The sequence below is a fragment of the Penicillium pulvis genome (assembly GCF_028828015.1).
Source record: "Penicillium pulvis strain IBT 33274 chromosome Unknown scaffold_8_segment0_segment0, whole genome shotgun sequence".
In the NCBI taxonomy this organism is placed as follows: domain Eukaryota; kingdom Fungi; phylum Ascomycota; class Eurotiomycetes; order Eurotiales; family Aspergillaceae; genus Penicillium; species Penicillium pulvis.
The window spans coordinates 1,746,136-1,758,193 of record NW_026643080.1 but is presented as its reverse complement, the minus strand read 5'-3'; the positions used below and the strand labels follow the sequence as shown (position 1 = coordinate 1,758,193).

Below are 12,058 nucleotides of genomic sequence, written 5' to 3'. Positions count from 1 at the left end.
AGCCCACGCGTGAGCTCGGAAAGAGTTTGGTGTGCTGCATCCAAACAACGTGGGCCAGGGAAGGGATTGCCTCATGGTGAAGATCGGTGGGTTCCTTGTTTTGTGCAGGGTCTGGTATTTACAGTACTTACCACTTTTCAGTACATACACGTTATACATGCACCTATATATTCTTGCCTGTGGAGTCCCTTGCACAATGGCATGGAATATGCTCCGTGCTCGGCGAATAGTTCAAGATAGTGTCCTTCTAGAATTCCAAATGATATATCATCAAAAATTTCAGTCAATGATTTCACTCCCCACTTCCATGAACCAAAGAACGGACAAGGCCGAACAGATCCGGCCGGTGATCTTGGTAACGGCCCCATTGGTATTGGTATTACCACAATTCTCTCCAACTCTTGTACCATTATTGTGTATTCACCGAACCAAACGGTAAGTCAGGGAAATCCCCCTGCGCTACGGTGTGAATCTTACCGGGTTGGGCGTTAGTGTTGCCTGATGTAGCAAGTGCCCCCTATCGATTATCGAGCCAGTAATCCGACTCTTCAGCCATTCTTGCCTTTCATTGGTTCCCGATGGCGCCTTTCCTTGTTCACTTCCCTTCTTTACTCCGTTTCTCTTCCTCTCTCTATGGTTGACCCCCATCCTTAGTGGATTCCCTCGGCCCCCTGGACTGATCAGGCAATGATGTGAATTTGCCAACTCACAGAAGCTTGAGCCCACGTGGAAGAATCCCTACACGCCCCTCCACGGTTACTGTCAGGAACCTTATCGGTGTGGCAAAATAAAAAAAAAACCATCATCGAAAAACTTCGATCTGATCTTATATTTCTTTTTCTCTGGGTCGGTCATACCCCAATCGGAACATTGTCGGAGCATTCTCATCTTTGAGCTTCTTCTCCCCGGGCATATGTACGAACCTGCGAACGGCTTGATGCCAGAAGTTCGGTCAGAGAAACAAAAGAGGGGCGCAAATCACATGTTTCACCCTACGAAACAACAGTATCGGATCGGAGCATTCTGCTCTAGTGGAGCCTAGCGCCACTGTGTCATACGGAGCATATCATTCGGTTTTACGCCCAACGTTCCTTTCCGGACCGGTGTTTGAAGGGGTTCGAAACAACGTGGGTTTGGCCCGCGTGGCGGAGCAATTCCTTCCATGACCTTTCCAGGCGCCTTCGCGCGAGGGCCCATGTGGTCCACGTGGACACACGTGGAGAAATCTGATGTCTGAGCGCACAAGGTCCGTAAATGTGCACGATAACTCGTGAGAGCGGAGAGAGCCTCGCTTCGTCCCACCCACTTTGGCTCTGTTTGTTTCTTTGTTCCCGACTGATTGGTACGCGACCAAGGTGGAGTTCTTAGCCCCCGTTTCAGGCGCGGTTCCTGGCGCTCAGGCTAGGAAATTGAAAAATAAAAAATAAAAATAAAAATAAAATAAAAACAAGAAGCGAAGCGCCAACGACAAACCGTTTGTTTCAGAGGCTCTCAACATGCTGGTGCATTTCCTGCTTCCAGAGTTAGCCCCTGCATTCCTTCCGGGGCGCGTTTAAAGGGGAATTGTGGCGCGTTTTAGCTCGTCTTGATCCTTGACTTGAAATAGTATAGACGCACAGACTCACTCAAGTGAACTGTGCTGTCATAATGCCCCCTCTGTACCGAGGATCAACAATTCGATTACTTATTCTGACTGTGATCAGGGAAAGAGCCTATGGCATAAAATCCATGTATCCACAAGATACGGGCCTGCTAGCGCTGGATTGCCGATCGCCGTGTAAACCGCTCACTGAAAAACAGCCTTTGTCGGCGCTTTGGTGAGATCACCGCGTTAGCCCGGCGATTGAGCCTCAACTCCGTTATTCATCATTCTCGTATATCACTCCTGACCGCTCCCTCGTTGAACCGGTCTTGAACCGCGCCAGTCAACTCCACAGTGACCGATCGGCCCCAAGGGATCCAAGGGACAGTAGCACAAATTCCAGGCTTCTTCCATCCAATGTTGTCAGACACGTCAGCAATATCCCCAAAGGGCGAGCTGTGCGAGATAACAGAGCTGGGCGCACCAAGATAAGGCTCAACCGTAATCACGCGAATCAGCGTCAGTGCGAATTCATCCGCCAGGATCCGGCAAGGCTCGACGATATGAACTGCCCCGGGGGCCTGGTATAAAATCTGGGGGTCCAAGTCTGCGCTTGAGCACTGTTTACGTACATTCGCGGGGTGTTGAAAGTTTAATTAGCTTGATATAGAATTTACTGGTCGGTTATACGAACCCGGAGGGGGCCTGATCGACCGCCTTTCTATCCAGCTTCCGTACAGATCAGGTGTTTCACATATGATACCTCATAGTGAGATCTATCGACTGCATGCTTCTCTGCTGCAAGCCACGTGGATTGAGGGTATCTTTTATCCGAATACGCTCACAGATTAGAAGCTAGTATGACATTAGAGCAGATCTTGTTGATATATCACTTAGCGCACACCGTACAGAACTCCTTCACCGAGTCCCTTGAATATTGACTCGATTGTGTTTTGGATTAATGGGCACCGTGCAAGGGGCCAGCAATCAATCTAGTGTTAATTTGGGGCCGTCAGCCCTGCCATGACAGCAGCACAGTACGGCCGAGGATCCCCGATCGACCCCCAAAAACTGAGGCTCAGTGCCCGTAAAGTATAAAGCTATCAGAAGCGAAGAACCAAGCGGGAGTTGATCATCAGTCTGGCCGCCATGATCGGATCCTTGGCGTAGTCAAGTGCCGTGTCGGAGTTAATCCGAATGCGCAAACGCGCGTCACTTTTAGAAGCAGACATAGTACAGTAAGCTCTGGAAATCCATTTTCTTTATCGAGCCTGATCTGATATTATTATATGATAATAACACAAATCAAAATTCCCAGCTACATCTCCGGAGAAAGAACTACACTCCGCCAAGCATACGCAGTGGCAGGTTAGTACTGAGAGATAGCTTGGTAATACCCGTCGCTTCAACCCGCCGCCGAACCACTATCACAACAATTTAGAGTGGGCAGCACCAAGATTTACCTTGATTTAAATCAAAAAAATGAGTCCCACTCATTCTAGTGGGAGCGTACCGAGAATTCTCCATGCACTAGACCAATTTGCGGACACATCCCTATCTTCAACGGCGTAAAGAAATAGCCACCAAGTGAGACCAAACTCTGAGGCCCAAATACTGCTCGTAAAATGCCGATCGGGGGGGGAGGAGTCAGGTTTCCTGGTTGCGAGGGGTATTATTGAATCAGTTATTGTATTTTTGAGTGGACAATGAAATTACGTATTGTCATGTACTGGAGGTCACATTTCCTCCCCGGTCGGCTGTAATTTATCATTCTCTTTTCGGAGATGGTGTTACACGCTAACATTCTAATCCCTGACCGCCACGCGAGATGCATGCAGCTTTCCCATTTGCGGTCTAGACGTATTTGCGGCCCGAGACCGAAATACATATTTTAAAAATTATCTTACTACTACTATTTAAGCTGCAGGCATAACACTATAGGTCGGTCCAGAACTTATGGTCGACTCGTCTGGGGTAACCCGCGGCTGAATTCGTAAACCTTACGAGTCATGGCTCTTCCTTATACAGGCTAGGGATCAGCGATCGATCGCTGACCAATGATGGATGGTGTTGGTGAAGATAACTAGTAGTTACACCTGCATCTACGGAATACATAGTCAAGGGCGTATATTGCCCTGGGGAAAGGATAGAGTTTACTTGCTGTGATGATCGTCGGTCGGGCCTTGAATTCGAGTCTATGGCTTGGTCCAAATGCAAATTCCCAGTGATTTCCCTGCATCCATGGGTTGCTGTGCAGACAGAGTTGCCTAGTCGGATATTCAGATCCCCACCTGTCTGACTAGGGTCCTAGTACCCCTGTGGTGGTACATGCAAACTCTCGTATATCCGGGGGGATAGGACATCAAAGGTCGTACAGCCAAACACCCTATTCCGACAGACCAGTCACAGGGCATGTAGCTCTCCCCTTGTCTATACTCAACACCGGGGCAGTAGTAACATTACTCGGCATGGATGCATGCACATCGTGCGGGAGCCAGCACGCAGCATGCCGGTTGTTCTGCCACGCAACTTTCGGGATTTCGGCTTTTGGTTTCAGACCATGCTGGATGCTGCATATCTTGGCTTTTTTGTTTCAATTGTTTCGTTGTCTGTCATAGGTAATATGATGCTATACTTTGGATGCCAAGACCAAAGATCCTCACATCATCCAAGGTTCAGTTTCAATAGAAATAAGTATAGTGTGCTTATCTTTTGTGGATACCTGCCTTGAAAGTACTATTTGGAATGCGTTCTACCAGAATCTGGAACTTGGTGTCGAAAATCAAAATTTCAGGGGTTCTCATTCAGAGATAGGCAGAATAATAGTCAATAGGCCCGAGCTGAGGGCTTGCTGTCAGCAACAAAGAAACAAGGTCAAAAAGAGCTCCGCCACCGCTTGGTCCAGATATCAAACCAATCCTAATCCTTAATCCTGTGTCGATTCCCTTTTGCCAACTATGTAAGCAGGGTCAATTTTAATATAGTTTTGTTTTACCTTCCAGCCCTTTCCCAAGCAAGGCATGTGTGGAGACTCTTCCACGTGGGAAAGACCAGCCCCCTAACCAACTTTGGTGAAGATCAAACACATCCTAATCCTTCAGACTTTCCTCCCGTATTGATGCCATGTGGCTTGCGCATGGCTTCCATCTGAGTCAGTGATCAGTCATCCGCAACCGGTTTTTCTGTCCAACCGAAAATAGGATTAGGCTTCTGGAATGGTGCCCAGGTGGATAAGACAAGAAAAGGGGTCGGCTAGAAGGCCGGGAACAACTTACAGTACTTCGTATACTTATCGCTTATAAATTACTCTCTTTACTGTAGCTGCACTATATTACAAGCTGAATGATACGCAGCCACCATCTCACTACCCCTGAAGCAAATCACTAAACCCTACACAACTGCCGACCAGATATAGGGCTAACCAGTCGGTCTCCCCGAACCCCGAGAGGGTTTAATATACGTAGCTCAGCTCCAAGTCAAGCTAACCCCCAAAGAGGGCCAAATCTTGGCACTCGGAGTTTCCAGGCGACGAAAAAGCAAGTAAAAATTACACGCAGATCAGTCGGGACGATCCGAATAAAAAACCCGAAAGAAAACGGTAATAAATCCCAACGAAAAATACATGTCGGCCGACTGGGCCCCACTCCCCATATTTACTCAAAACGGTCAAGAGCTGCGAGGTGGATCACGTCATAGACTTTCAAAACCGTAGACACCCTCCGCAGAAACGTAGACACCCTGCAAAGACTGCAACGGAGCGTAATACTATATTCGGTAAGTAAGGATAAATCCATATAAGACTTCGCCAAGGTTTCATCGCGAACTGATTTAGTCACGGCCACTCCGACCGGGATGGCTGGCTGGGGCTGATACACGCGTGGCGACATTTTGGCGCTAGAAGGCTTCTAGAAGGCTTCTGGAAGACGCTAAGAATTCGCATTATTCCCCCAACTTCCATGGTATCCACTTAAGGGATGTGATCTGTACCGGCGCTCGTGTTCGGATCAGATGAAACAATCGTATTGCAGATGTTTATTTTGGGTAAAGTAAACTAGTAATTATTTTGATTTTCACTTAATTATTACGTAGTATCTTTTTTTGTGTCGGTTCCTGAGACCCAATTTTCAGCATAAGAAAAAGGCTTAAAGTGGAGTCGTTAGAGTCCGCATGTTTATCGGAAAATTTTCATATGCTCCACGGGGCTAACACTATATGTCTTAAACTAAAAGCGACGTAAAAGAAATCTCTTTCGGGCTTCACCGATACCTGGCCCGATGTAAACCGCCCTTTAAGCGAAGATATCCGCGTTATTGTTTCTCTTGAACTCCACTCCGCGCAAGAAGAATCCGCACGGGAAGAGAGCCACTGTTTCTCGTTCCACGTGGCTGATCGACACCGAAATTTCAGTTGTGACATGTGGAGGAGTTTTCTTGGTTTCTTTTAGTTTCGGTCGGAAGTTTGGCTGCAGCTAGTGGTGTTGACCGACGATCGTGATTTCATCAATGACTTGCATGGAAGGATCGTCATCCATGTGGCTTCAAGACCAATGGCACATGAAGTTGATGTACTTTGTTATCAAACGTATAGGAGAGGGGATAGAAACTCCGGTCAATCTTATGTTCTTTAGTGTAATTCCTTGTCTACTGTACATCCATTTTGTTCCAATTGAGATTAGAGATTAGGAATCATTGGCCCCCACGGCGTAGGGCGCAGGCCGGAGTTAATGCTGACACGCTTAATTAAGATTAGTCCGACCTGGGGGCCAGAATGATTAGCATTACATGTACTCCCCAACCTATGACCATGGCGCATGCTCAATTTCTAAACTTTTGGGGCGTTCCTAGGGTGTCATCGCTCAGGGCAACATTCATATCCCTGTCTCCTATTCCTTTTACAGCTTGCAAGTCAGAAGCGAGATTACAGTAGCTTTCAACAGCGGGCGCGTCACAGCAAATTGTCTGCAGCCAGTTCTCTATGCTATGCCCTGTGGATAATCTCCCGAGGTTAGCTTCCGCAGCTCCTGGCATGCATCAATATCGTCATACTGTCTCTCACCATATAGTACATCTGCGTCACCTGCACTCTAATCGACTGTGACTCGCTACTGACTCGCGACTCGCTACTCTATGGTGGCGGGGAAGACGGGATCAACTGAAGATCGTGCAGCGGAAGTGATGTTACCCGAATCTTCAAACCCCTCCTCGTCGATCCATAGGAAGGTGTACTCCGTTCTGGAAATACGATTGTTGCTGATTCCCTCGGTTATTCTCCAAGTGACATATACTTCAGTGATACCTTGATCTCTTCACATTTACATTTTCCCTACAGGACCTGCTGGTGAACAACTGGTGACGTGTGATTCCAATAAGATCGTCAGGGTAAAAGGGAAAAGCATAAGCGAGAATTCGCGCCTGCAACATCGAAAGCGGGGTTAACCAACACTAAGTTAGCAGCTCACATTACGATTCCCACATATGCATGTAACTCCACATGGTCCTGAAAACAAATTTCATTTAGGCCTTTGCAGAATACCATCTAACCGTGGATTGGACCATCATACGGGGAGGCGCCGGCACCGCTGATCATCAACATGTGGTCCAAATCCCGGGATTTTGGCGGTCACTGTTGCACCGGACTTTTCTTCCAGTGTACTCCGTACGGAGCAGGTCATTATTCCGACATCTCCGAATACAAATCCCGACCAACTCCTAGTCCAGTCTTTTCCAAGGGCTAGACTGAGCTATAGCTAGAAGCACGCGGGCTGCCGCGCCCGGACTATACAGTCTTACCTTTTAGCTGCCTTTCACCGACTAGCTAGCTAAGCAAAATCGAAAGAAAAGGAAAGAATACACCGGAGGAGTCGAATCTGCAATTCCTAGACGAATTTCCAACGGGCCCCATCTCTTCTTCCCCACCTGCTACACAACATGCAACTCGGGAGAATCCCATAACCACTAAATTCCCGGCTTTCGGTGGATCATGCGATGGTGCAGAATTGTGGAGTCCTGCACCTCGACCAAAACTGCTTTCTGCATAGACCTAGCATTAGTTTCTTCCCAACATAACATCGCAGAAACGTGTCCAGTCTCCATCCCCATCTTGCTAGCTGCGCGTACATGCAAAGGAGCGTAAGTACGGCGAATGGATCGAGATCCATTCGGACGGGACATAGTGTTCTTAGCGCAGCAGCTATGGAGACAGAGCCGACTAGCTTGAATTGCTTGATCCTGCAGACTAACGTATTGTTTTTGCATGCTCGGTGAATTGGGTGCTGTATGCGGATTAATATACTATCCACTTTGGGCGCAAGAGTTTCCTTATTTAGCTACGTCTTTTTAAAGGCTGCCATTTGTTGCTTATATTTCAGGTACAGATTTACTTTCAACGTACATTTAGTGTATATTTCACCCCCAGGCAGGTAAATACACCAAATTTGAAATGATCGTCCTACCAGATCCCCTTGCCGCTACTCTTCCCGTTGGGTCTGCGACATGTCACTTTTGACACATGGCGAGCACACATGCATGCCGCGTGCTTCCAGGGTTCACATTTGGGCCAATGGTGTGTCGCCTTTATTGTGGCAAACTATAGCGGGATTTCCTAACAGGGGCAATAGTTGGAGGAGGCTGGGCTTACCCTAAGAGTAGTGATTTGCATGCGTCACCTTGTTGTTCCCGCAATATATACATACCCGGTGGGATGATGAATCTTGTTTTTACTTTTGCTTCATATCACATCATTTTGGAAGTATTTTTGGATACAAGGTAAAAATGTGACATGGGGTTTTACTAAAAAAAAAAAAAAAAAAATTTTTAAAAAAAAAAAGGATGTTGTAAAGAATGAAGATCTTCGGGGTCTAGGTTTCAGCAAGATGCCTAGCATTCGAATGTTTGCTATATCCCTGTCCCATGTGGCCAAATCTAGCATACACAGACTTCTATACCTGCCCATGTGTTTATCCCCCAGATGACAAACCCATGCATAGGAACATGTGGATAGCTACTCCCGAAGTAAAGCTGGAATACTAGTTTATGCTGCCACTTGAGCAGCCAAAATGTCAGAATCTAAGATTCAATAGTTCCAGGCAATCATAATCCAAACCAAATAGCCCTAATCCGCTCACCAGTCCCAGCCCTTGGCGCTCTGTACTCCGTCGCAAGACGGCAAGGTGCAGACTCAGGCAAGGATGGTGCTTGGTGATCGACCCCCTTCTCTCCTCCCCGGGTAAATTATCAATACAAAGCCACACAGCACTACAACCAAACGTTCCTTGCAAGTATCCAGCTACTCCTAGGCAGACACCAATTCGCCTCACCTGAGTACACTTATTCCACCGGGGCAAGATCCCGGGAAAACCAGAAAAGAAGATCATCACCGCCACAACTCGGTTAACACTAACGTCCTAGCGCGGAAGCCCATAGCTTAACAAGGGGCGGGGTGGTGAGAACTTGCCCCGCTTATAGGTCCGTGGGCAGTGTGATATGTCATAATGGAATCTTCGATCAGATCGCATCGAATGAGGAAACCTGTCAAAATGCATACGCTAACGAAGGACTACGCGACTTACCATGTGTTTGGCTTTTCGCGTGGGCTAGTTTTGTTTGTGACGAATGTTAAATTTCGGTGGCGTGGTCACAAGGACTTGTACCTACAGTAGGTTAGATCAATATTTTAGTTGATTGTCAATGGTGGATTGGTAGCCGATGTGATTAAGCGTGAAGGATCAATAGGGGATGGAGGGTGGGTTCGTGTGGTCTAAGGCCTTAGAATGCGCGCAATGACTGGTAGACAGATTACCCAGGTGGGTACATGTAATTTTGTAGAATGTAATAATATATTTCTGATACGTTTGGAAGTATCAACCATCTCTCCACCATTGGCCAAGAGAACTGTCCGAACCGGCCATCTCGACTACTTCCTCAAAGCTGATCTCAACACGGAACATCTGTCCATCAGCTGTGCCGTTTCCGCCACCGACTGGCGTGACCAGTGCCCAATTAACTAACTTTTCCCAGGACTCGCGGGCCACGTCCCGGCCCCAAACTCGACCGGGTGTGGCGGCGGCACCAGATACCGAGGCGGATGTTTTGGCAGATGTGAGCAGCCGCACGTATTCGGCGTAGGCAGCTGGGAATGATAGTGCGAGTGGTGCCACGCTCTGCGATTGGGGACCGTCGAGTCCTGGGTCGAAAAGTGCTGCTAGGCGGGTCGCGGCGAGGAGCAAGGCCAGTGGTAATGATGAAGGACTCGATGAAGAGGTGATAGATGCGGAAAATGGAAGAGGTGCTGGGTCAGAGCAGGAAAGAGATTGTGAGGCGAAGCTCTTTGGAATGGGAATTTGCATTGCGAGCTTATCGGCAGCTTGGGTGCTGAGATTCAGTTCACTGATTGGCAACAGTGCGCTTGTCAGGAAGTCCTTTACGGACTTGGTCTGGTGGTAGATTCGCTTGAGGTGGAACTGGAACTCCTTGTCCTCCCACATGTGCTGAAACGAATGTTAGCTCAAATATACGGTGGGTTTCTTTTTTTTGGTGGCTCGTTACCTTTAGATATAACTTCCAGCCCTCCAGTAGTGTCTTCCAGCCTGTTGTTTCCAGGACAGCACGCTCAGAACCGAGTGTATCTGCAATCTGTAGAGTTTCGTTCTCATTGAGATCCAAACTTGCCATGCAAATTTCCGAGAAAATTTCATATGTTCTCGGGAGTGGAACATATACATATCGGTGGCTGAATCGACTCTTAACACGTTTCTCCAACATCTCAGTCACGTCGACTTTGGTGGTAAGCCCAAGCACCGCAATCGGCGCTTTTCGGGCTTGCGCAATATCGAAAAGGTTGTAAAGCAAAGTCTGCCGAGGATGAGTGACGAACAGGTCAAATTCATCGAGAATTATAATGATAGACTTGGCAGCAGTCACCCCATTTTTGTTTGTAGAAGTTCCGAATAGCTCCTCGGGATGAGAGAGCAGAGCCAAGAGAGTTGCCATTGTATCTGCATAAGAGTTGATCTTGATAGTGTCGTCCTCGGTGTTGGTCTCACGACCAAGCTGACGCCACATCTCCCGAAGAGCTAGACGGTCGTCAGTGTGGAGAAAGCCGTTCAGACGAACGACATGGAAGTCCTCCCCGTGATCTTTCGCAAGAGATGAAATGATCGTTTCGACCATTGCTGTCTTTCCAGAACCTCGGGACCCAAGAAGGAGCATTGAGTTACCTTCACCCACGCTGACTGTTTGCTCAAGCAGATGGTTGACCTTGTTGTATTCGCTGTCCAGTCCTTTGAGGGGAATCTGTCGCTTCCCAGCAAGCTTCTCCACAAGGTAACTTGTGAGAATGCGAACCTCTTTATCAATTCCCTGGTGGCAGAGATTTTGTAGAGCTTCCACATACTCAGGAAGGGGCTCTGCCATCTCCACGCTGTCCTCCACCTCAGGCTGTTCATGATGCAGATCTTGTTGGAGCTGCAGCGCGACGAGATCATCAAGACCATCATTATAAGTCTCCAGTGAGTCCGATTGATCCTCGTTCACCACTGCAGCATTTGTTCCATTCGATTTCGGTTTGGCGGCAGCTCGTCTCGATCTGGTCCTTGCCAGTGGTTTGGGCGATTTCTCGTCGATATCCATGTCCTCGTCATCTACAGAATCCTGTCTCGCCTTCTGAGCACTTCTTGCTCCGCGAGTACTGCGAGGTGTAGCAGCTGCCCTCCGCGTCGAAGTAGGTGTCTGGCCATCCCCTTCGTATCGCTGGGGCGCTTTGCGCTGCCGTCCGCTAGCCCGTGTGCTCCTCGGTGTCTCTGTGACCGGCGCATCATCTGCATCATCTAATCCAAGCCCTTCAGGTACTTGTACACTTTTTCTTCGTGTCGATTGTCGTCGGGATGGTCTTGATCGGGGGCCGCGGTATTCCTGGTCCTCTTCGGAATCCGGGTCGGCATCAGGAGACGAGGGCGCGGAGTAGACATCATCACCTTCATTTCCCATGGCGATATCGCCGTCTTCATCGTGGGCTGCATCCTCGGAGACTCTTCTCCGCTTGGCTGCGCGGGGATCTCTCATGGCTGCGTAGTAATTTGGGGTCGAAGATGTATAGTTGAGTCGAAAGATAGGATTGTTGGGACTGCCGAAAAAGGAGGAACACGACAGTAATTTCCACTAGGGATTGAGTTGAGTGAGCCTTTGCGACTGCTGATCTGATCAAGCTCAATTGAAACACTTTACTTGCGTCTCAAGAATCATGCCGTGCCGGATACGTTATAATTGGGAGCTCATTGGCCTTTCTCTGGTAGAGGAAATGGCTTGTGTAAAAGCGCAGGGATTGCAGGGAGTACTGGTATACCCAGGTGCGCTTCCCGAACAGTGATTGCAGGTGCAAGGGGAAGCTGTTGACGCTTGTTCGGCAACAGATCGCAATCTCCGTGTTTTACGCGCCTCAGGCGCGAGACGGTTCTCCCTTTTAGTGCATATCCCTTGCCGC

General features: G+C 48.3%; 1 protein-coding gene across 1 annotated transcript; it reads right to left on the bottom strand.

The window, feature by feature from the left end:
• Positions 1-9,440: 9,440 nt before the first annotated feature.
• On the bottom strand, positions 9,441-11,640 carry N7503_010070 (origin recognition complex subunit 4; the record flags this gene model as incomplete). The annotated part of the gene is made up of 2 exons (XM_057069616.1): positions 9,441-10,067; positions 10,126-11,640. The coding sequence occupies 2 exons, from the start codon at positions 11,638-11,640 to the stop codon at positions 9,441-9,443; spliced, it is 2,142 nt and encodes a 713-aa protein (XP_056916227.1).
• Positions 11,641-12,058: the final 418 nt, after the last annotated feature.